The sequence below is a fragment of the Mus musculus genome, chromosome 3 (genome assembly GCF_000001635.26).
Source record: "Mus musculus strain C57BL/6J chromosome 3, GRCm38.p6 C57BL/6J".
Classification (NCBI taxonomy): domain Eukaryota; kingdom Metazoa; phylum Chordata; class Mammalia; order Rodentia; family Muridae; genus Mus; species Mus musculus.
This window is the reverse complement of record NC_000069.6, coordinates 20,072,486-20,098,190: the sequence shown is the minus strand read 5'-3', so window position 1 is coordinate 20,098,190 and position 25,705 is coordinate 20,072,486. Positions and strand designations below refer to the sequence as shown.

General features: G+C 39.2%; 1 protein-coding gene across 9 annotated transcripts in view; it reads right to left on the bottom strand.

Annotated features, from left to right (window-relative positions):
- The window catches only part of Hltf (helicase-like transcription factor), a 60,684-nt gene that overhangs the window by 20,301 nt on the left and 14,678 nt on the right, over positions 1-25,705 (bottom strand). For 5 of the 9 annotated variants that reach the window (XR_001783672.1, XR_001783673.1, NM_009210.3 and 2 more), the window contains 9 exons: positions 23,296-23,362; positions 21,607-21,700; positions 15,360-15,439; positions 15,236-15,280; positions 14,361-14,441; positions 11,998-12,095; positions 6,571-6,714; positions 5,375-5,513; positions 1-111 (listed from right to left, as the gene is read on the bottom strand). The exon at positions 1-111 is cut by the window's left edge and continues 25 nt beyond it. Coding sequence is in view for 3 of the 9 variants with exons in the window: in NM_009210.3 (NP_033236.2) it covers positions 1-111; positions 5,375-5,513; positions 6,571-6,714; positions 11,998-12,095; positions 14,361-14,441; positions 15,236-15,280; positions 15,360-15,439; positions 21,607-21,700; positions 23,296-23,362 (859 nt within the window). In the remaining 6 variants the exon portion in view is untranslated. The remainder of the gene's footprint in view (positions 112-5,374; positions 5,514-6,570; positions 6,715-11,997; positions 12,096-14,360; positions 14,442-15,235; positions 15,281-15,359; positions 15,440-21,606; positions 21,701-23,295; positions 23,363-25,705) is intronic. The other 4 variants (XR_001783675.2, XR_001783674.2, NR_105046.1 and 1 more) reach the window with 1 other exon arrangement.

Genomic DNA, 25,705 nt, shown 5'->3' with positions numbered 1-25,705 from the left:
TGACAGGACGCTGTATGATCCTATACCACCACTCTCTATCAATAAATGGCTTAAGTTTTAAGAAGGACAGAAGAGACCACAAGTCCTTTAAAGAATTCTGGATAGGAGTACCTAAAACAAAACAAATATTTAAAACAGGAAACCATTGTAACTCTTAAAAATAGATGTGTGTTGTGGTGCTAGGGAATCAAATCTATGCCTCATACATGCTAGGCAAGAACTCTTCCACTGAGTGACGGTTCTGTAACCTGGTGCAATGAGACAAGCGACAGCTGAAACTGGACACTGTACTAGGCCCAGGCTAACTAAGGTTCTCATACACTTAACATGGCAAATGTTTGACACACTGAGCAGATAATTTGCTATTGGACAATATTGCAGGAGGCTGTGCTACAAATGTCATGGCCAGCAAAAAAGCCATCCAATATGGGGGAGGTAAGAATGAAATTCTGGTCAGCATGACATAGGCAGTGTTAAGTCAAAATTTCTAGCGTCTGGCACTAGCCAGTTTATTTTAGACATATTTAAATACAGTATAATTTTGGGGAAAACATTTTCTAGGTAACAGCCATCCCAATTCCATGTGCACAATAAACCTCAAGGCATGACTACACTGAAACTCTTTTGAAAAGTACATGTGACCATAAAAATTGACCCTCTGGCTTTAAAGGGATAGGATCTGGTGTGATCACTGACAGAGACAGCTCAGCAGGATATAAACTACATGTGACAATAAGGATGGATTCTTACTCACTGAGAAACAAAGCTAAGGAAAAATATTCTGGGGATTTGGGTAAGGCTTGTCCCCACCAAGTCACTAACTATGTCCTCTCCCAGCCTTCTGTATGCATGTCCTCCTGAGAAGACAACTCCGCTGATTAACAATTCTGCTTTTGCCGGGTGTGGTGGCGCACGCCTTTGATCCCAGCACTTGGGAGGCAGAGGCAGGCGAATTTCTGAGTTCGAGGCCAGCCTGGTCTCCAGAGTGAGTTCCAGGACAGCTGGGACTATACAGAGAAACCCTGTCTCGAAAAAACAAAAACAAAACCAAAACAACAACAGCAAAAACAAACAAACAAACAAAAAAAAACAATTCTGCTTTCTCCAACACTTATCGATGATCACTCATAGCCCCTACATCTTCCCATTTCTCAGTTTGTAAAGACAAAAGAGTGTCTGTATAAAGGTCATAATAGAATGTATTGCCTCTATGGTTAGGCAAGCAATAAGATGGTTAAAAGAATAGCTAATAGAGGACCAAAGAAATGGGAAAACCATCATATCAATGATAGTCATTCAAAGGTCACCTGAGAGATTTTGCATATCACTTTATGCAAATCATTAATTTGACCATTAATAGTATCAGAAAAGTCTGACACAGTACAGCAACACAAGCCAGGAAACTGTTGACACCAAGATTATTCTTGAACAGCAAATAGTCAACAATAGCTCTATTTTGCAAAATTGTGATCACCACTGGTACATAAAAATGGTACAGACTTTTGGATGTTGATTTTGTATCTGGCAACTTTGAATTTGACTCCATGCAAGCCCAGAGACTGCATAAAGACAGACACAGCAGCCAGCATCAGTAATCTCAGGAATGTAACAAGGTAAAAGATAATTACAGTGAAAACTATTAAGACATCAATGAAAGAAACTGACAACATAAAAAAAAAAAAAGGCATCACTTGTTCATGGATTGGAAGAATCAGTACTGTGGGGAGGTGGAAAGGAGCTGGAAGGGGCCGGAGAAGGTGAAAGCATGACCAGAAATATTGTGAAAAAACAAAACAAAACAACAACCTTTTTCTCCAATGGGGGGAAAAAAAACAAAAAGCACCCCCAGGTTTGTGCTGTAGAATGCTTGGAAATGCTACTTGGTAAATTTAGCAAGTGTGTAAAAAACCAAACCAAAGAACAACCACCAAAAAAAAAAAAAGAAAAGAAAAAGAAAAACAAACAAACAAAAACAACAAGAAACCTGCCTGCACTAGCTCAGTGGTACGTCATGCCAAAATGATGCCATCCTGCAAGCAGCACCATCACCTGGACAGGCTGCTCTCCATGCCTGTCTAGGTCATGCACCCATCTGGCCTTGGGGAGAAACCATTCCAAGATATGACCAAGACATCTTAGGAAGGTTCTTATATTAGATAATGGAATATAACTCCTTAATGGCCTGTAAAATGATTTAGTAACAAATAGATACACAGTTCTAAGTCAAATAATTGTTAAGGATTAGATAACCTGAAGTTATATACAATGAAGGAATACAAAAATATGTTTCAATTTATAGGAAAAAGATGGCCATTTGTTTAACTTAAAGAAATAGATATAATTAAAGACTCATGCCAAAGAGATAAAATACTGTAAAATATCCTGTGGTGGTTTATATACGCTTGGCTCAGAGAGTGGCCCTATTTGGAGGTGTGGCCTTGTTGGAGTAGGTGTGACACTGTGGGCATGGGCTTTAACACCCTCGTCCTAACTGCCTGGGAGTCAGTCTTTTCTAATGTGTCTTCTGGTGAAGATGTAGAACTCTCAGTTCTTCCTGCATCATGCCTGCCTAGACACTGCTATGCTCCTGCTTTGATAATAATGGACTGAAACTCTAAACCTGTAAGCCAGACCCAATTAAGTGTTGTCCTTATAAGAGTTTCTTTGGTCACGGTGTCTGTTCACAGCAGTAAAACCACCGTAAGACATGTTCATACTGTGCAAAATGATCTACAAATCAAAATCAATCCTTATCAAGATGCCAATGGCATTCTTAAAGAACTATCTCTTTGTACTAAGGTCAAATCTAAGTGGATTAAGGAACTCCACATAAAACCAGAGACACTGAAACTTATAGAGGAGAAAGTAGGGAAAAGCCTCGAAGATATGGGTACAGGGGAAAAATTCCTGAATAGAACAGCAATGGTTTGTGCTGTAAGATCGAGAATCGACAAATGGGACCTCATAAAATTGCAAAGCTTCTGCAAGGCAAAAGACACCATCAATAAGACAAAAAGGCCACCAACAGATTGGGAAAGGATCTTTACCTATCCTAAATCACATAGGGGACTAATATCCAATATATATAAAGAACTCAAGAAGGTGGACTCCAGAAAATCAAATAACCCCATTAAAAAATGGGGCTCAGAGCTGAACAAAGAATTCTCATCTGAGGAATACCGAATGGCTGAGAAGCACCTGAAAAAATGTTCAACATCCTTAATCATCAGGGAAATGCAAATCAAAACAATCCTGAGATTCCACCTCACACCAGTCAGAATGGCTAAGATCAAAAATTCAGGTAACAGCAGATGCTGGCGAGGATGTGGAGAAAGAGGAACACTCCTCCATTGTTGGTGGGATTGCAGGCTTGTACAACCACTCTGGAAATCAGTCTGGCGGTTTCTCAGAAAATTGGACATAGTACTACCGGAGGATCCCACAATACCTCCCCTGGGCATATATCCAGAAGATGGCCCAACCGGTAAGAAGGACACATGCTCCACTATGTTCATAGCAGCCTTATTTATAATAGCCAGAAGCTGGAAAGAACCCAGATGCCCCTCAACAGAGGAATGGATACAGAAAATGTGGTACATTTACACAATGGAGTACTACTCAGCTATTAAAAAGAATGAATTTATGAAATCCCTAGGCAAATGGATGGACCTGGAGGGCATCATTCTGAGTGAGGTAACCCAATCACAAAGGAACTCACACAATATGTACTCACTGATAAGTAGATATTAGCCCAGAAACTTAAGATACCCAAGATATAAGATACAATTTGCTAAACGTATGAAACTCAAGAAGAACAAAGACCAAAGTGTGGTCACTGTGCCCCTTCTTAGAATTGGGAACAAAACACCCATGGAAGGAGTTACAGAGACAAAGTTTGGAGCTGAGATGAAAGGATGGACCATCTAGAGACTGCCATATCCGGGGATCCATCCCATAATCAGTTTCCAAATGCTGACACCATTGTATACACTAGCAAGATTTTGCTGAAAGGACCCACATATGGCTGTCTCTTGTGAGACTATGCCGGGGCCTAGCAAACACAGCAGTGGATGCTCACAGTCAGCTATTGGATGGATCACAGGGCCCCCAATGGAGGAGCTAGATAAAGTACCCAAGGAGCTAAAGGGATCTGCAACCCTATAGGTGGATCAACAATATGAACTAACCAGTAACCCCCCCCCCCCCAGCTCGTGTCTCTAGCTGCATATGAATCAGAAGGTGGCCTTGTCGGCCATCAGTGGAAAGAGAGGCCCATTGGTTGTGCAAACTTTATATGCCTCAGTACAGGGAAATGGCTGGGCCAAGAAGTGGGAGTGGGTGGGTGGGGGAGTTGGTGGGGGAGCATGTGTGGGACTTTTGGGATAGCATTGGAAATGTAAATGAAATAAATACCCAATTAAAAAAACATAAAAAAGAACTAGAAAAATTATATTAAAATTCATATGGAATTATATGGCTGACAAGATGGCTCAAAGCAAGAACCTTGCTGTGAAGCCTGAAGACCAAACTCAGATTACACATAGTAGGAAAAATACAACTGTAAGTTGTCCTCTTACATCCACATATATATAGTATGGAGCACATGTGTACACTTTCACACACACACACACACACACACACACACACACACACACGTAATTTCTGAATTGGCTACTTAGAAATCAAAAGAAGACTGGAGGTCGCTGGAGACTGAAGAGTGGTGGAGGAAAAAAGAGGGATAAGATTGTTCAAATGTTACTAAGATACAGCACGGAGGAAAGTAAGCTCTGTTGTTTCTACTGCACAGTAAGGCAACTAAAAAAAAAAACAATGTACTATCTATATTCTAGAAGCTAGATGAAAATATTTTGAATGCTTTTGCTACAAAATAAATGAGGAAACAGATACAATTACCCTAGTTTGAGAACGATACAACGAGCTTCCATAGCTCACTGAAGTCCATTAATATGTATAATGTTTAGACACTAATTTAAAAACTAACCAAAAAATGATATCTGGGAGTTAGTTCAGTAGATAAAGTGCTTGCCACAATGAGGGACTGAAGTTGGATCCACAAAATCCACATAAATTCTGAGTGTGTATGGCAGCCTGCCTGCAATGCCAGTGCTTGGAATATAGAAGCCAGCTGGATAGCTAACCTAGCAAGACTGTGAACTGTGGGTTCAGCTGAGATCCCACCTCAGTGAAAAGGTAAAGAAGAATCCAAAAAGATGCTGATACTGACATCAAGTTCCTCCGTGAATGCACGCACACTTGGATGTGTACCTGCACACACACTCACACATACATACCCACATACATGTGAACAGACAAATTTAAAATAAGAAAAAATAAAGTTGAATGCTATAATTACCTGTCAATACCCATCTTCTTTCTGCCTCTAACTCAAGTACAGCTTTTGTCTGCTGAGCGTTTGGATTTCGAATGGCATGGCCTTCATCCAGGATCACCCTTAACCACTTGATGCTATGCAATGGACTATCATCTTTAGTCTGCAATAGAGATTTCATATGAATTCACAAAGCACAGTAAAATAACACAGTAATAAGTGTTTGGTACATAATAATAGTTTTGATTATTATTACCAACTCTTACAAGGTTCCTGGCACTGTTATGTATTCCAAAGATTAAATTAGTGAACACTTACAAGCCTTTAATATTACTTCTATTTTAGAGCTAAAAACACAAAATACTAAATATGATACACAAAGTGCCACTAAGAAGCACTAGCTGCTTTACCAAGCTAAGAAGTTGACTAAGTCATACATAATACAGTGAACCATTTTGCATCAGATTGAAACGTGACAGAAAAGCCATCCCTTATGAAGAAATTGTCATTACAACCTTGCTTTCTTTTACAAATAGTAACATTCTTTCTAGAACATTGAGATTTTTAACTATAGTATTTACAAAATAACTTGAATTCTTAAGGAAAATAACAGGCTCATGAAAGAACTGAGAGCCTAATTAATAACTACTATAAGCAGAAAGTTTATTTTCAAGCTGTAAAACTAATCAAGTCATTAAAAAACAAAAAGCAAAAAAAAAAAATTTTCCAGAACATCAAGAAGAAGTTTGTGTACAGATGATGATGAACCCTAGAGAAAATCCAAATTTAAAATTTTAATTGAAAACGTTCTAAATGAAAACTGTTTCCGAATTATTATCTCAAGAAGGTACAAAGCTCTTTTTTGCAACATGCTATTTTATAGACATTCTTTAGTATTTTCAAAGTCAAAAAGTAAACAGGTGAATTTTAGAGTAATTTAGAAACATGAAAAATAGCAATTAAATTCAACCTTAAACAATCTCTCCGTAGGGCTGGAGAATAATTAAGTGGCTAGGAGAGCTTATTGCTCTTGCAGAAGACTGAAATTCTGTTCTCAGTACCCACCCCATGTGACGCACAAATACCTGTAATCCCAACTATAGGGACCTCCAAAGGCACTAGTGCTCACCACACAGACAGACAGACAGACAGACAGACAAGACAGGCAGACAATTGAAAAATAATAAATAATTTAAAGGTCTAGGTATATGCATACTTACTCCATAATCATGAGTTAAAATATTGTAAGTAGTCAAAATAATATCCTGTTTTGAAAGCCAGGCTGAATCTCTAATACGATCAGGACCATAATAAACATAAAAATTCAAGTGCACTTCTGATTTTACATGTTGTCCAAACTGGTCCTAAAAGAAAGTAACAAATATTTTAATAGGAAGCAGATGAGTATCAAGTTTACCATGTTAACTTTACTAAAACTAAAGTATAATAACTATAATTACTGATTTGTGTCACATCATAAAACTAACAAACATACAAAGCACATTATATATATTTGGCCTATCCTACCAATAAGCGGCCATTTCTTGTTTTTTCTATTGAGTTACCACTCTGAGGCTCAAACTCATCATCCCCATTTATCCCAATACAGTCTCAAACTCGTCATCTTCCTGCCTCTGGCTCTCAAGCACTGGGATTACAAGTATATCTAGCATGTCTTCATTTTTAAGAAAAAAAAAATCAAGTTTCTTTGTAAACAACAGACTTAGATGATTTTGAGCAAGGGAGAAAAAGATCAGACTAAGGAGAAGATGCTATGAAGAAAAGCTGGTAGATTCTTAGGTGAGAACTGCAACTGTACAACCAGACGAGCAGAAGATGGGACGGAATGGGATAAACAACTATGAGAAAACTATGGTAGCAAACGGGAAGCCCAGGGCTTGGGATGTTAACTATGGGACATGAGGAAAAGAGATAAGACAGTGATGTCCTTATATTTCAGATGGCTGTGTGGAAGAACTGAGTGATAAAGGTATAGAAAAATTTACCTAAAGAGGAAGAAAGAAGTAAGAAAGAGGATATTTGTCCTCTTTGGTCACTATAAACCAGTGGCTCTCAACCTTCCTAATGCTATAACCTTTTAATGTAGCTCTTCCTGTTATGAGGACCCCAACCATAAAATTATTTTTGTTGCTACTTCATAACTGAAATGTTGCTACTGTTATGGATTGTAATATAAGTATCTTTGGAGATAGAGTGTTGTGTCCGGCCAGCAGCTCACATGTCTGGGTTCTAGTCTGGAAAGGCATCTTGGAAACCTGGAAGAGAAGAAGGAGCTAGGCGGGCGAGAGAAAGATGCAGCTAAGACAGTCATTCTGATCAAAGCTCAATTTTACTATTCCGACACACAGTTATGAAGGAGGGGAAGGGGCCCGATTCCCACCAAATCATCTTGGGGTCCAGTAGCAGGGTGATGCAAAGCGGCAGGCTCCAGCAGTGGGCGTGGCAGAATGATTGAGCGGCAAGCTCCACCCCTGAGCAAACAGGTTTCAGGCTGGGGAGGGGAGGTTACATCTCCTCTCTGTTGTTAATAAAAAAGAAAAGGCTGGCCTGAGGCATAAAATTTATTTATGCTCAATAGTTCTGCCTGAATTCTTAGGGTTAAAGAAGAAACCCATCTCCGTGGGATTTCCTAACTTTTCTTATGGTAAACCATATCTGGATAAGACTGTCCTTTCTGTCGCAGTAAACAACTAGCAGAATAGCCCTGAGCTGTAGGCTCTGACTTTATACTGCTAATTAGTACTGAATAGGTAACTTCTTAGTTGAATTTTAAGTAGTCAGCTACAGGGCCTTGGAATTGAAAGGCACTTTATTATGAATAACACTGAAGGAGAGTACAAGGATATTCTTGGCTGACAGGCGGGGAACAGGGAGGAGGAGGTTACGACTGGCTCCATAGTACAAGGCCAATTGGCTTTTATAGGGTGGGAGGCTGTGAAGGGCTTGCCCTTCTAACAGTATGGTCTCCAACACAATCCATAGGTTGAGAGCCACTACTACAGGCTATTTAGAATACACCACAGAGTGTAAGTGAAAGAAAATGAGATTTTGTAAAAATATTGTGATTCATGTAAAAGAGTTGTCTATGAGCCGAGGCCTGGGGCCGAGAACAAAGCAGAACAGACAGGGCTGTTGTTAAGACATTCCTAAGAACAGCTTGATTGTACAAGCAGGGCTATCTTGTCTGGGTCAACACCACCTGGCCGGAACCTCCCCTCTGTCTACTGCCCCTTGACGCCGGGTAAAGTCATACATCAACTGGTTGCTATGTGAACAAGATAAGCCCCCAGCCCACAGGAACAAAGTCCTGATGCCCTTTTGCTAACATGTAATCTTTCTGTTAATGTTTAAATAAGCCAATAGTGTGTCACTATGCTGAATTCCACAGCCCTAAGCCCCTTATCCCATTAAAAACCCCTAGCTTTCGAGCCTCGGGGCCGACATCCCGTTATCTCCTGTGTGGGATGCATGTTGGTCCGGAGCTCCATCATTAAACGTCCTCATGTAATTACATCAAGAGATGGTCCTTCCTGATTTTTTGGGTGCACGCTGAATCAGGAATTGGGTGAGGGTTTCCCCACTAGGTCTAACATAAGCACTGGCATTCAGGTGCAAGGAAGAGGAATATATATACATATTTGTTATAAATAGACAATATATACTGCTCGGAATAAGTCTTTAAAGATATTTGTTTTAACGAGAACATGTACAGTGAGACAACACAGTGGTTAGGGATCCAGCCTGCCAACACTGAATCACTCTATGCAATTAATGGAGGAATGAATGGCAGAGCTGGGATAAAGTTAGGTTATTCCACAGGGTGTTGCACTTTACTAATCCTGGGTCTTTTCATAATTAACTGGGTTTTTCTTTTAAGATCACTATGTAACCAAGATGGCCTCAAAACTCTCAAGCTCCTGAGAGTAATTTTCTATGAACAAGAAGCAAAGCAAAAGCAATGCAGTGGTAGCCAGAGTCCCAAGACACAGAGAGAAGATGAAAAGTCACATGAACACCCACAGAAGACAAGGAGTAGAAAGAGCTAGGGTAGTAAAGCGGTGAGTGCTCACCTGTAGCTCACACACACTCTCCATACAGTGACCCCAAGGATGAAAATAAATACTCCCCAGAGGAGGGGACACCTGGAGGGCATGGAGTTTCCATAGCAAATGAGAATAAGCACTAGATTACAGTAGACTGAAAAGGAAACGCGCATAAAATAGAAAAGACAAAAAATGCAAAGGTAGAGCAAAATCTGAAGTAAAAATAACAGAATTTTTAAGTAGTCTGGTAGAGAAGAAATCCAGTTAAGGAGAAATTTTTAATTAAAAAATCTGAATCAAATGGGTGGCAATGAAATGGAACAATGGCTATTTCCTGAAGGATAAGGCATAGAATGAAAGAAAGTCAACGTTTCTGGCTAAGGAACAACAGGTCTCTACACTGTGTGTGCCATGTAGTCTATCAACAGAGGACAAAAGAAGTGCTTTGGAATGCACTTAAATCATTTGTCTAAATATCTAAAACTAATTAATGGTGTTTGTGTAACTGGTATTTAAAATCTTTTCCTTTAATTTGATTTTTTTTCTTACTTGCAAACAAAAAAGGGATGCTGGAGCAATGGCTCACAAGTTAAGAGCAACTTGCTGTTCTTGCTGTGGACCTGAGTTTGGTTCCCAACATACACACAATAGTTAACATTAGTCTGTAACTCCAGTTCCAGAGGATAAAATACCCTTTCATGGTCTTTATGAACACCCTCAAGTCCATGAACACACACACACACACACACACACTCAGTAAAAATATAGATTTTTTTTTTAAAGTGAGAGATCTTTGTTATTTTTAACTTTCTAATCTTCTCCTAGGAATGGTAGGTGATTAACAAGGAAGGCAGAAACTGTATGTTGTTGGGAGAATGAAGCACTGTTTACCATGAGCCTCTGCAACAACGGTTCTGAACTAATGGATCTTGACCCCTTTGGGGACTGAAGGACCCTTTCAGAGGGGTTGCCCACGACCAATGAGAAGCACAGATATTTACATTACGATTCATAACAGTAGCAAAATTATAGCTATAACGTAGGAACAAAAATAACTTTATGGTTGGGGTCACTACAACATAAGGTACTGCTGTGGTCATAGCATTAGGAAGCTGAGAACCAGTGCTCTGTGTGCTCAAATGCCCACTATGCCTTTACAGTTTCGCATAATTTTATTTGCCAAGGTTTCCTTTTCTAAGTTTATATTACTCAAAGTTTTTAAATATAAAGCTATAGTAAAATACTGATTATTCATTTTTTTATATTTATCTAAACATATTTATTCATCATGTATTTATTTATTTATTCTTTCTTCATTTATTTTTTATTTATGGTGCTGGCCACACTGGGCAAGCAGTCTACTAAAGATCTATGCCCCTTGATAGAGAGGAAAAAAAAATAACATGAAGAAGAAACGCATTAAGCCAATGCCTAAAAACAGTAAAAAAAAAAAAATCAAGAAAAAAAAAAAGATGAATATAGAGTCAACAAGAGGACAGTGGGTATAACAAGTTACTAGGTGTCTCTCCCAATGCAATTCTGACAGCTGAAAACAGAAGCCAATTCGGGGAGTAAGAGCTTAAGAGAAATTATCAGCGAAGGGCTACACCAGGGACGGAATACATAAGAGCAACAATTTCAGTGGGAAACCTAATTAAATGACGTATTTAAAATGAGCAACTGAATATTTTTCATGAAGAAACCCAGTGGGATCAGACTGAATAACTAAGAGAAAGGAGAAAATCGAAAAAGGAAATGGGAAAAATGGAATAAGACATAAAAATTAAGGCAACAGTTTTACAAAGAGCAGGACTTCCTCTTCCTGAGAGAGGGCAGATCAGGAGGGGACAGCTATCCTTGAAGGCAGCAAGAATGAAAGGACACATCCAGTGGTCTTTATGTTTAAATGCTTCCAAAATAATATTTCATTATAAAACAAAGCTTGAGGTTCAAATTAGAAGGGACATAGAAGCAGGCTGTTCCTTACACAGAACATACAAGAATGCAATGTTCTTCAAAAAGGAAAAACAATTCGCGGGGGGGGGGGGGGGGGGGGGGGGGGGAGACACGCTTTTCTAGTTGGTTACCTTACAACAAGAACTACAGGGTCAAAGGTTGGTGACCACATTCAAGCTCTCTCTTGGCTGGATGGCCCTAATCAAGTAAATTAACCTCTCTGTTTCAATTTGGTCACTTAGAAACTGAGAATGGTAACAATTAAGTGAGAAAAATCTATGAGAAGAAATGAAGGACAAACCAAGCAAGCACATGTGATGTTATAAACAGTTATAGAAGTTGCTATCAGTGGAATTCTCATAATTCCCAAACTCAGTAGAATGGGAGTGTTAAATTAGAAATATGGTCCTCTTGGGGGAAACAAAAATGGCAGAAGCAGAAGTACAAATTAAACCCTATGTCAGCAATTAAGTTAATCAAATAAGCCTTCAAAAAAAAGGTAATTACTTCAACAAATATAATTCGTTTAACATATATGAAAATGAATGCCACATATACGTATAGCACCATGTTCTTACAGACAAACATGTTAACATCCCACTTTAAGCTGAAAGGCTTTAGACTTACAATCCAGTTGCTGAGCACAGAGAGTGGACAGATGATCAGTGTTGCTCTTGTCCTCTCTCCAGTGTCACATGCCTCTGAGCACTCCATCATAGACATGCCTAAAAGAACAAGACATTGACAGACTTGTTCGTAGACCTGCTTTTTAAAATCCTGAACTATACATCTCAATAAGGTCTCAGCAATCATCATCTACACAGAAAGAAATCCAGAAGAATTTTATGGGCTGAAGGTGGGGATGCGAATGCTGGTATTTGCCTTTAATCCCAGCACACAGAAAGCAGAGGCAGGCAGATTTTTGTGAGTTCAAGACTATCCTGGTCTACAGACCTGAGTTCCAAGATAGCCAGGTCTACTTGACTCAGCTGTAAACTCTCATACTTCCCAAGCTGTGTGTTTGCCTTAGCTTCCTGCCCTACTTGCAGGTTTCTCTGTCACCATGGCTAAGAGCAGTAAGAAGTAACCATAACATAGACTAAGTGCTATCCTGTGTTGAAATTCCTGTGCTAAACAACTAGTCAACCAACGCTTTTTAATTCAGGACCACTCAAATGATCAAGACATACACAGAATTCAGCAGGTTTTTTGCCAGATTAAAACATAATAGGCTCCTAGCCCAAGAAAGTTTCCTGAAACCTGACAAGCTAAGTCCCTACTATCCACATTTCTCTCAGCATTCTGATCTTCCAAATTCCCACCAGAACAGCCCAATAGTCTCTTGTCTATAGGGCATCTACAGACTACAGCCTACAGCTCTAAAATCTTTCACATTCTACCTGCAAACCAATGCTAAATGCTTACAAACCACTGTTAGGCTTATCACAGCAACAGTGCCATTGCTCAATACCAATTTCCTGTTAGTCTTTGTGTCAAAATACCTGACAAGAGCAAGTTTAAAAAGTAAAGGCAAGGATTGACTTTGGCTCACAAACTGAGAACATAGCCTGTAGTGGATGGAAAAATCACAGCACCAAGAGCATTAAGCAGCTGGTCACACACAATATCCACATCCACATGGGGGGGGGTGGGTATGGGGAACCTTTGGGATAGCATTGAAAATGTAAACGAGGAAAATACCTAATTAAAAAAAAAGAAGTACACAGAAATTCATGTTGGTGCTCAGCTAACTTCTTCAAGTGCTGACAGTCCATGGAATGGGACTGTGTATACTCAAGGTGGATTTTACCTCTCCAGTTAAATATATTTAATTTATTTTTTAATTATCTGTGTGCAGATGATATGTGTCTGTGTCTGTGTGAGTGCCTACAGAGGCTAGAAGTAGTTGGATGCCCTAGAGTTGGGATTACAAGCATGTGAGCTATCCAAGTCAGCTGCGGGGAAATGAATCTGGAGCCTCTAGAAGAGTGGTGTGTGCTCTTAGCCCCTAAGCCACCCAGTTCCAAAATATATCATTTTTAAACAGGCTACATTCAATTCTACTTTTATGCACATCATACTGCTTTATTGTCTTTGTATCATTTAACATCTAAAGTCTCTTAATTATTCATTGCATCCCTTGTGACTACTCAATTAGCCATCGAAATAAGATCTTGTGCTACAAATGGAGACCATAGCACAGAAATACAATTCTCTCAGATTGAATCCTTAATTCAATCTCTTTCCATCATACTCAGAAGCAACTATGACATTAAGAAAAGTTAATCTTAATCCCAGTAAAAACTATATCTTTATTTAAATTTATCCAAGTCAAGCTTTGAACCAATCATAAATGACTTTGTTGATTTACAAGAATAAATAGCTCTTGGATTTGAGAGAGCACTCTTCCCATTACACCTTGACCCTTTCTAAAACAAATACTGTGAGAAAGGCATGGAGAAAGCTACACCAGCTTTCTTCCTTTTCAATATTTTCCAAATTTTTCATAGTATATCAGGGTTTCTATTAATCAGGGTTTCTATTCCTGCACAAACATCATGACCAAGAAGCAAGTTGGGGAGGAAAGGGTTTATTTGGCTTACACTTCCATACTGCTGTTCATCACCAAAGGAAGTCAGGACTGGAACTCAAGCAGGTCAGAAAGCAGGAGCTGATGCAGAGGCCATGGAGGGATGTTCTTTACTGGCTTGCTTCCACTGGCTTGCTCAGCCTGCTCTCTTATAGAACCAAGATTAGCAGCCCAGAGATGGTCCCACCCACAAGGGGCCATTCCCCCTTGATCACTAACCGAGAAAATGCCTTACAGTTGGATCTCATGGAGGTATTTCCTCAACGGAAGCTCCTTTCTCTGTGATAACTCCAGCTGTGTCAAGTTGACACAAAACTAGCCAGTACAGTATATTTGATATTGTTATTTAAATTCTTTTCATTACAAATAGGAGGGGGAGTAGAAAACTAGACGTACTGACCTTTTTTCAACATTTTCCTTTGTGTTGCAGAGGCAAAAAAAGTAAGTGCAAATTTTGAATCTTCCTTAACCTTAGATGATCCTGATAAGAAAAATCACTAATAAATCATTAAAATTCTTCACTGTGCCTCCTTAGGAACTTTCTATATTCTGTAACTTGAGACGTTATATTATTAAATAAAAATAGTGTTTGGTAAACAACATTGGCACTTATGACATTAAGTATACCTCTATAGCTCAGAGAAATGATGCACTCATGAACCAACTATGACTTCACTTAAACGAAGTGAAAGCAGAAGATGGAGTGCGTCTCCCCCAGTGTGAAGCTGTTGGTATCATAGGTAAGTGAGGAGCTATTGTCTAAACATAATCCACATTCTCAGCTAACAGAAAGACAGGACGATTTGAAACAGGGATATAAAGCGTGTTTCAAAGATGAAGGAAATCAACAGTATTCATTCTTTAATATGTGCATAATGTGAATGCTGCCAAGAAGATACTCCAAATCTGTTCACTACTGTGTGTGTTGGTGGGTGGGGGTGGGCTGGGCTGGAGGGGGTGTATATGTATGTAAAAATACAAAGTTTGATTCAAGTTATTTTATAAGTAACAGAAAATGACTTTTGCTTAAAGTTTACTTAAATTTTCTATCCTAGATTTTTTAATTGAAATTATTCATTGAGTTTGCATTATTTAATTTATCTAAAACATATGGTAAGTTCATGAGAAGGTCAAATGCAGGAAAGAGTTCAAAAGCAGCTGCATTTGATAATTATTGCTAAAGTCGACCGATTAAGATGTCAATTGATGAGGTTTTATTTTAATAATCTTTACATGCAGATTATAAAAGTCTGAGAAGGGGTAATATGTACTTACCTTTTACTCTACTTTTAGTATTTAACTGTACATTTTTCAGCTTGCCTAAAATAAAACAAAAATATCAAATGGGCACATCAGAATATTAGAATACACGACAGAGTGTCAAATCAAATCATATTACCTTTCATTTTCTGGGGCAGTTCGCTTGTCTCGATTTCCTCTGAATCACTACTTTCAATGTACTGTACAGAAATTTTTCTTCTGAAATTGAAAATTTCAAAATAAAATATAATAAAGCAAGATGCTTATTAAATGCAATACAGAAGTTGTTTAAGTACAATTTGCTTTTTAAAAACATTTTTCAAAAAGTCTTTTTTTGCCAAGCAAATGACAAATCTGCTAAAAGCTTTTGGTTTTATGAGCAGACAGCTACACTTATAATCTAGTACCACCATGCCTACGTTTGAGAAGGTATGCCTAGAGTTCAGTGCTCATTTGTTCAACTAAAACACTGATGTAACATTAAAACCAACAAAACCTAGCAATATGGAAGACAGTAGGTGACAAGTCCATGCAGACTGTTAAGTTCACAGGACATAAAGCAGGGACTGTGAGAGCCTCTGTCGTGTGAGGGGAGTGATGACAGGCAAGCACTAGCTTCCGCAGAGAAGAAAGAAACACTGAATAGTCAGCCCAGGAATGTCTACAACTGATTCTAAAAATACTCAAGGCCCAACTGGGGCATACTCTACTGCTAAAGGAAGACTGAGAAAAACCAGAGAGAATGAGAAGCTCAGCTTAGGACAAAGAAGAGTTTCAGGTAGCCCTACTCTCAGTTCAAGGTTATTAATTTATAAGGCAGAAAAGGAAGGGAAGGCAGGCAGGCATCTGTAAAGCCAATGTGAAGAGCATCTGTGCAAATCCTCAGACAGAGTCAGGGGCCAAGTCCAAAGACAAAACAAAAAATAAGGCAAACACTGAAAGTACAGGCAATACCAGACTTATCATTGAGAAGTTTACAGTTCAACGAGACAGAGATGTGAAGACCCATATTCCACATTCATATTTCTCAGTATTTGGCTGTAGCACATACAAGTCATTTAAAAAGACCTATGCTGAGATAGCAGCTTGGGCAGATCGACAGGTAAACATCTTCTCTGCATCACCCAGAACAGGTGTAAGGGAACTATCATCAGTCCTAGAACGCAGAACACTCCTAACAGGGGGTGGCTGTTGGGGAAACTTTGATGAGGAGCACACAGTATTCTAAGTGGTAGACACAGGGTCTGGATCATGGACTAGAGTAAGTCTTACTAGTTCCCAAGTAGTAGGATGTATAGTATCAAGAACTTTAAACAATGCCCACAAAGCAGCCTCCAGATGCAAGGCAAACAACAGAAGGATCAGCTAACCCAGGAAACAGAATCACAAAGCCACTTCTATCCCCAGAAAGCCCCAGCCCAAATAGAGAAGCAAGCATGGGCCAGTGTAGAGATCGGATAATTACTTACACACATGGAAGTGTTAGTTCAGACATATACCATCGTGCACTCAGGGATGTGAGCACATAGAGAAAATACCTGTATATACTAAAGTGACGTCATGGCATGCAGCACGTGACTGCAAAGAGTCATCAAGAGAACATACACAAATGGCTTTAGAGGAATAAGCAGATTCACTGGGCCTGCCCCGGCCTTGTCAACACGCAGTCATAACTCGTGGGGTCCAATTCCTCCCCGCTGAATTAGTGGGAGAGAGAGTTTGATTGTGTACCTACTTATACACCTACCAAGTTCCAACCAGTGCTTCAAACTCAAAGATGGTACAGGGTACAAAGATGGCCCTGCTTAAACTTAATGGATCACAAAATAAAACAAAAAATCATGAATGTAGGAAAAAGATTCTTGGGCAACTGGGATGTTAGCAGGAATGGGAGAGAAAGTGAGGCAAAAAAAAAAAAGCAATGAGAATGTAATTTTCATACATATATGTACATATATATATGTATGTATTATGAAATTGTCAATGACCAATTTCAATTGTTAAAAACTAATAAGGTGAATAGTAGCTAAGAATGACAGCATTGATTTCTGGCCTCTATTCTCATTCTCTCTCTCTCTCTCTCCCTCTCTCTCTCTCTCTCTCTCCCCCCTCTCTCACTCACTCACTCACACACACACACACACACACACACACACATGTGCACAAATCTGTAACATACACAAGTAGATACATAGAAAGGTGAACAAATACACACACACAAGAAAGGAAAGAGGAAGGAGAAAGAGAAGTAGTGTCCAGAGCAGCAGGAGCAGCCACGATGAAGAGAAAGGCTCCCAGGGGCACAGTCAGCCCAAGGCTGGTGAAACGTCCTGTCAGCCTGACACTGGGATTGCTTGAACTATGTGTGTTTCTTCAGCCCTTTCTGTTTTCATTCCTGCTTTAATTGAAGCTACCCCATCTCCAATTCCTTCATTGTTCACTCTTCTGTGTTAATCACCAGTCTCACTCAGAAGATTACTTTTCATTCCAACTCTAAGTGACTAATATCTTAGTATACAATGCATCCTATTCTGCAAAATTATTGGAGTTAAAAGGGGTTATTTTTTATTGATATTACTGTATTTTTCACTGTAAGCCTATCCATCAGTTGAGAGTGCATCTATAGTTCATATTCTAGCCTAAGAGTAATGCTGGAGACAGTAGCTGCTCCCTCAGCAAAAGCTTGGTGGGAAGGAATGGCACAAACAAACAAACAAACAAACAAAGACCACAGCTTAATCCAACTGTCCACTTGACCTACTTGACCACTGCAAATACTTCAACTGAAACAGTATGATCAAGCCAATGACCTTGCATAAATCCTATGCCGAAATGCAAACAATCAAAGAAAGATATCTTCAAAACTATCAACTCCATAGCAATGGGTCCCAATGCAAGGGAGTTAGAATGAACTCTAAGACAAAAGATGCAAAAGAATGACTATCAAAAGCATTCAGTGAAGTGGGGGGACCCTCTAGAAAGTATCAGGGTCCTTAGATGAAATGCCCAACAGTGGGGAGAGGGAACTCAAAGAGTCCACCTCCAGTAGATAGACAGTACCTCAAGTGGAATGGTGGGGTTGCCGTCCCACAGTCAACATTTCTGACCCAGAAGTGTTCCTGTCTAAAAGAACTACTGGGACAAAAATGGAGAAGAGACTGAGGGAAAGGCAGTCCAATGACGGGCCAACTAGGGATCCATCTCATGGAGGCACACTATTACTGATGCTATGGTGTACATTGTATACACACCCAACCAATAGATACTTACACCTAGCCATGGGTCTGAAGTCAGGGTTGATTAGGGGAAGGACGGGAGAAGCTGAAGAGGATGGCATCCCCATAGGAAGACCAGCAATCTCAACTAACCAGGACCCCTGGGAGCTCCTAGACACTGAGCCACTAGCCACTAACCAGGAAGCATACCATGGCCTGGTCTAAGCTCCCCCCACCCTCTACCCCACTAACACCCCCCCCACGCCCCGTTCTGAGAGGCCCCAGGGAGAGAAGAGGCCTGGCAGGGAAGGAGGCAGGGGGAAGGAAGAATGGGATGAGGAACTGTGGGAGGGGGGAAAAAGAAGGGGGGACAATGGCTGGACTGTAAATAAAATAATAAATAAAAAACAAAACAAAACAAAATCAGTGAAACAAAAACATTCAATGAAGTTAAAAGACAATGTGAAAAAGCTTCCAAATAAGCTCAAAGAGAATATAAAGAGTAGACTGAAATCAAGTCAATACAGAGCATGAAAGAACGATTCAATGCATAAAAATACTGAAAAAAACTCAACCCAAATAAAAACGTCAATAAATCCAACCAAAAGCTTGCTGGAAAGCCCCTCCAACAGATCTTGTGAAGACAGAGTACAAGGGCTTTAGAACAAAATAGACAAATCAGAACAGTCAGAAAATGAATGGAAAAAATAGTAAGAATGAACACACATCGTCTATGATACACCATGAAAAGACCATTATCTACACAGTATGAAAAAAGACAAAAGAAATTCATTTTGAAGGCACAGAAAATAAAATCCTAACAGAAATGCCAACCCCATACAGAGAAGACATTTAGAATACCACACAAGAGAAAGGAACACCTCCATGGCATGCTGCAGTTAAATTACTGAGCACAGAGAGCCAGGAATAATAAAAGCTGCAAGAGAGAACTACGAGTCACAGATAAAAGGAGATCCGTCAGAATGACAAACTCATGAGCAAATCCTCTAAAAGCCAAGAAGGCAGGAAACAGGGTACTTTCAAGTTCTGAGAGCCAATAACTTCGAGCTCAGATTATTATATCCAGGAAAGCTATTCTTCCTAATTGAAGACCTTCTCATGATGAACATAAAGCAAGGCAATTAATGACTACTAAGCCAACCTACCGAAGATAATGTGAAAGGCCTGTACACACGCAAAAGATTAGGCCACGTAAGGTTGTAGGAAAACAAAAACTACACCAGAAGACCGAGGGACGAACAGGAAAGTGCGACAGACCACAAACAGTAAGAAGACCATATTAAGCCAGACTAAATAAATGTTCTCTTACTTTGTGGACCTTAAGATTGCACAAAGATACATATTGCCATATATACTCAAAAATTCTCCACACATATAATGTCACAGCAAAGGGATACTGAAAGAAAAGAGATTAGAGTAAGGTGGTGAGGAGAGCAGAGAGAGGAAGGAGAGGAAGATGGACAGGGTATGCAGGATGAAGATGGTCTGACAAAAACTGTATTTATAAAGCCTACCAATGATTTCAATAAAAGAAATTAAAGAAAAAACTTAACAGAACCTTTGAAAATTGGGTAATAGGAAAAAAAAAAGAATCTTGTCAAAAAAGGGAGAATATGATTATTTCATAAAATCTAGGTAGTAAGTGTTTAAGAACAATGGACTTTGGAATTAGACTACTAAGATTCAAATCGTCATTCTACTAGGAACTTGATATGACTTTAGGCAAATCACCAAACTATGTCTGTTTCCTCACTTGGAAAATAGGAATAAAAATATAACCCACTGTATAGCACAAATGTGACAGTATTCAAAAGTCCTAAAACTATTACTATTTGAAGAGTAAGCATAGCTGTATTGGCTATAATAGATGCAACTGGCTGCTGTGTCTAAATTTTCCTTGTTACATAACCCATTTCCTTTTATCTGATCTATTCTATCTAATAGTGCTATATTGCATAGGCGTATAATTAGTTCAGTTTTAAGATTCAGCATTTACACAAGAAGGAAGCTGGGGCCAGTAATGGCATACACCTTTAATTTCAACACTTGGGAAGCAGAGGCAGGCAGCAGATCTCTGAGTTCAAGGCCAGCCTGGTCTACATAGTGAGTTCCAGAACAGCTAGAGCTACTTAGAAAAAACCTGTCTCAATAAAACAAAACAAAACCAACATTAAACAAACAAACAAACAAACAAAAACAAAAACAAAGGAAACTGGGCTAGAGATGGCTCAGGGATTACCAGCATGGGTCCTCTTCCAGAGGACCTGAGTTCAATTCCCCATACCCACATAGCAGCTCACAATGATCTGTAACTTCAGTTCCAAGAGACCCAATGCCCTCTTCTGGCTTCCTGAGCACCAGGCACACATGTGGCACACAGAAGACATGCATACAAGCAAACATACATATAAAACAATAAAATGAAAAGGGCTGGAGAAATGGCTCAGTGGTTAAGAGCATCCAACTGCTCTTCCGAAGTTCCTGAGTTCAAGTCCCAGCAACCACATGGTGGCTCACAACCATCCGTAATGAGATCTGACTCCCTCTTCTGGAGTGTCTGAAGACAGCTACAGTGTACTTACATATAATAAATAAATAAATCTTAAAAAAAAAAGAAAAAAAGAATTTGCTTTCTAAAAAAATAAAGAAAAAAGAAGAAGGTAATGAACTCTTACTGTCTCAACAATTTAAAAAAATAGGTCAAAAAAATAAGGAGAAATTAGCAGTAGTTATTAAAAATTAGTAAGTCATGTATTTTATAGATTATTACTACTTTCACTTTTTTTTAAAGATTTATTTCATTTATATGAGTACACTGTAGCTGTGTTCAGACGCACCAGAAGAGGGCATCAGATTCCATTACAGATGGCTTTGAGCCACCATGTGGTTGCTGAGAAGATCAGTCAGCGTTCTTAACTGCTGACCCATCTCTCCAGCCCTACTTTCAATTTTGAAATGAAAAACAGGGGAAGACTGGCAGCATGACTTAGGAATAAATGCCTTTTTTATAGAGCACTGTTACCTATCATCTTTACAAACGAGAACTGTCATTGTGATTTAGCAACTGCAGTTAGGAATGTATTTACAGTAACTGAAAGCAGAGGAAGAGTGTGAGCAAGCATGTCATGCAGTTAAACTGCAGCACTTTACCTCTTAGGGCAGACGCTAGACAGCTGCGACAGAGTACAGCTACTCTTCTCCGGAGTTCCTGAAATACTGGGTTCTTCACCACACGTGGATGACTCTATTTCAAAGAAGCACAGAGCATTATCAAGGTGTCTTAAAATAGCAACATCTGAGTGAAAGGTTAGATTCTCCATAACCAGCCGTGAGCTTTACTAACTTCACTCCTCTCAAGCCCCAGAGAATTGTTTCCACATTTCTCCTAACCTAGTAGTTTTCCATTAGAAAGTACTTTCAGAGGCTGGTGAGATGGCTCAGTGGGTAAGAGTACCCGACTGCTCTTCCGAAGGTCTGGAGTTCAAATCCCAGCAACCACATGGTGGCTCACAACCATCCGTAATGAGATCTGACTCCCTCTTCTAGAGTATCTGAAGACAGCTACAGTGTACTTACATATAATAAATAAATAAATAAATATTAAAAAAAAAGTACTTTCAGTTTTTTATGACCCAACAAAAACATCTTTTTCTAATATGCATTGGCCAACCTAGAGGCTGAATTTACTTCTGATCAAACACAGACACACACAGAGAAAGGAAGGGGAGGGGAGAGGGGAGGAGACTTTATATTTTNATATNCTCTCTAATAGGTAGTTGATAAATCTGTATTTCCAAATATTAACTGTCAATTTCCTTACCACTGCTTAGCCCTCCCACATTCTACAATACAGTACTATTGGCCTAAAATCAAACTAATTTTAATTTGCAGAGAACTTGCAATCACAATTGGATGCATTATCAACAAAAGCCAACTTTCCTACCTCTCCCCCTCCACCCACTTGTTTATGTAGTCCTTCCACCTTAAGAATGTTAATAGTTTTTCTTTTTTTTTTAAAGATTTATTTATTTATTTATTATATGTAAGTACACTGTAGCTGTCTTCAGACACACCAGAAGAGGGCGTCAGATCTTATTACAGATGGTTGTGAGCCACCATGTGGTTGCTAGGAATTGAACTCGGGACCTTTGGAAGAGCAGTCAGTGCTCTTAACCTCTGAGCCATCTCTCCAGCCCGTTAATAGTTTTTCTTGAGTTCTCATTTTCTCCCATAAGCTTACCAACGATTCTTACCCCTATATCCAAATGTCTTCCTACCATTAGAAAAAGCAAACAGTTGCACTCAGTTCTACCCTCTGAGAATGTCTTCTGCACTTCTCTGCTCCCCAGGCTGACTGACACAGGGCAGTTACTACCAGCTCTTTACACACTCATCTCTTGAAGCACAGCCTTTCTGTGCTTCAACCTGGATCAGAAATGCAAGTATAAACCTCATGACTCCTAAAATCAAAGGTCTCTTTGACTTCAGAATTGGTTCTAATTTATCTTTCTGGCTTTCCTTCCTTTTAACGAAGCACACTGCATTATAATTAAAATAGAGTTCTAAAGCAGAACATTAATTTTTCTTTAAACTGTTCTTTACAGAATTTTTTTCTCCCAACAAGAAACATTTTCCCCCAAAATTTCTGATAAGCTAATAACCAACCCAACTATTTTGACGTAACCTTTCCTGATTACCAATCTCCAGGAAGTGTTTTTTGTTTTTGGTTTTTTTTTAAAGCAATCCTAAATTTCTGCATATCACCAAACCCAAGACAGAATTATGAAGTAAGAAAATCATCCATAAAGTGGTCAGAACATGTTCATAATTAAAACTCACCTGAGTGTCCATCTTCCTTCTTGTCCATATTACTTCCTCTGCGTTTAATGGTCTCATCCTTGTATTCCTATGTAAAAGACATTTTCTACAGTGATGTATCAGTTTTAAGTGAAGTTAGGATCTTGTTTTATATTGCTTTACTTTACATAATAAAAACTACTTAAAAATGCTACCAGATTTTAAAGTAATGGAAAGATAGATAGGAGGTTAAAAATATATATACACAAACTGATTTAAATGTTTTCAATGGTATCTCAAAAATGAAAATCGCACTTAAGTCCACCCCTGTATTTGTAAGGCACTGGCAGAGCCTCTCAGAAGACAGCTATATCAAGCTCCTGACAGCAAGCTCTTTTTGGCATTCATAATAGTGACTGGGTTTGGTGACTGTATATGGGATGGATCCCCAGGTGGGGCAGTCTCTGCTCCACACTTTGTCTCTATAACTCCTCCCATGGGTATTTTGGTCCTCCTTCTAAGGATTGAAGTATCCACACTTTGGTATTCCTTCTTCTTGAACTTCATGTGGTCTGTGAATTGTATCTTGTATATTCCAAGCTTCTGGGCTAATATCCACCTATCAGTGAGTGCATACCATGTGTGTTCTTTTGTGACTGGGTTACCTCACTCAGGATGATATCCTCCAGATCCATCCATTTGCCTAAGAATTTCATAAATTCATTCTTTTTAATAGCTGAGTAGTACTCCATTGTGTAAATGTACCACAATTTCTGTATCTATTCCTCTGTTGAGGGACATCTGGGTTCTTTCCGGCTTCAGGCTATTATAAATAAGGCTGCTGTGAACATAGTGGAGGACGCGTCCTTATTGCATGTTGGAGCATCTTCTGGATATATGCCCATGAATGGTTTAGCTGTGTCCTCAGTTAGTACTATGTGCAATTTTCTGAGGATCCGCCAAACTGACTTCCAGAGTGGTTGTACCAGCTTGCAATCCCACCAACAATGGAGGACCTACTTAGCTTTCTAATTATACATAGACATTTGCTTAAACAGCAATAATATAATCTCTAAAAAAAAATAAAAATTAATTGCTCTTTATCTTTCCAAATGAATGCACACAAAGGAAACCTCTCAATGATATAACTGTGAAAAAACCATTCACACCAAATTTTCAAAAAAAGATTCCCTATTCAGTAAATAATATATCTATCATTAGGCCACTATTACTATTACTCTCTTTTCTGGAATTCCCAAAGCTGGCAAGATACAGCAACAGTATTTATAACAAAACAAAAGCCAAAAGACCCACTAAATCTGAGATTCTAGTAAAGTCTCAATAAAAGTAAAATATTTTTTAAAACATCTCAATAAGCAGGTCGAAGGACTCATTTTTCTCCTCCCCCGTTGTTCCTTTCTCTCCTCCCTCCCTCCCTCCCTCCCTCCCTCCCTCCCTCCCTCCCTCCCTCCCTCCACCCTCTCTGTCATCTCTCAGCTGCTGCTCTACAGCCATGCCTGCCTGCCGATTACCGTGTTCCCCACCATGATAATGGTCATGGTGCTCTTCACAGCAATAGAACAGTAACTAAGACAGATATGGCACTTACACTGTGTGTGTGTGTGTGTGTGTGTGTGTGTGTGAGCGTATGTATCTTCTGGATTTTTAAAATTTGTTTGTTCTTCCTGTTGTTGCCCTTCTGAAATAGGTTCTTACTATATAGCCCTGACTGTCCTGGAACTCACTATGTAGAGCAGACTGACCTCTGAATTCAGCAATCCACCCACTTCAGCCTCTTGAGTACTGAGATAAAGATATGCACCACCATAGAAATTGGTACTTATAATTATATAAGCACCATATAAATTCTGGTTAAAAACACTGATCGTGTCTCAAAAAGATCAGCTATTACCAGGTACTTGTAACCACTTTTAGTGAGATACAAAGTTCTACAGAAAGTAAAATGAGATGGCTCAATGGGTAAGAGCACTGACTGCTCTTCCGAAGGTCCTGAGTTCAAATCCCAGGAACCACATGGTGGCTCACAGCCACCTGTAATGAGCTCTAATGCCCTCTTCTGGCACATCTGAAGTCAGCTACAGTGTACTTATGTATAATAATAAATAAATCTTTGGGCTGGAGCAAGCAGTGACTGAGCGAACAGAGTTGACCCAAGTGAGCAGGGCCGACCAGAGCAAGTGGGGTTGATCAGAGCAAGCAGAGGTCCTAAAAATTCAATTCCCAACAACCACATGAAGGCTCACAACCATCTGTAAAGCTACAGTGTACTCACACACATAAAATAAATAAATCTTAAGAAAAAGAAAAAGAAAAAGAAAGAAAGAAAGAGAAAGAGAAAGAGAAAGAGAAAGAGAAAGAGAAAGAGAAAGAGAAAGAGAAAGAGAAAGAGAAAGAGAAAAAGAAAAAGAAAGAAAGAAAGAAAGAAAGAAAA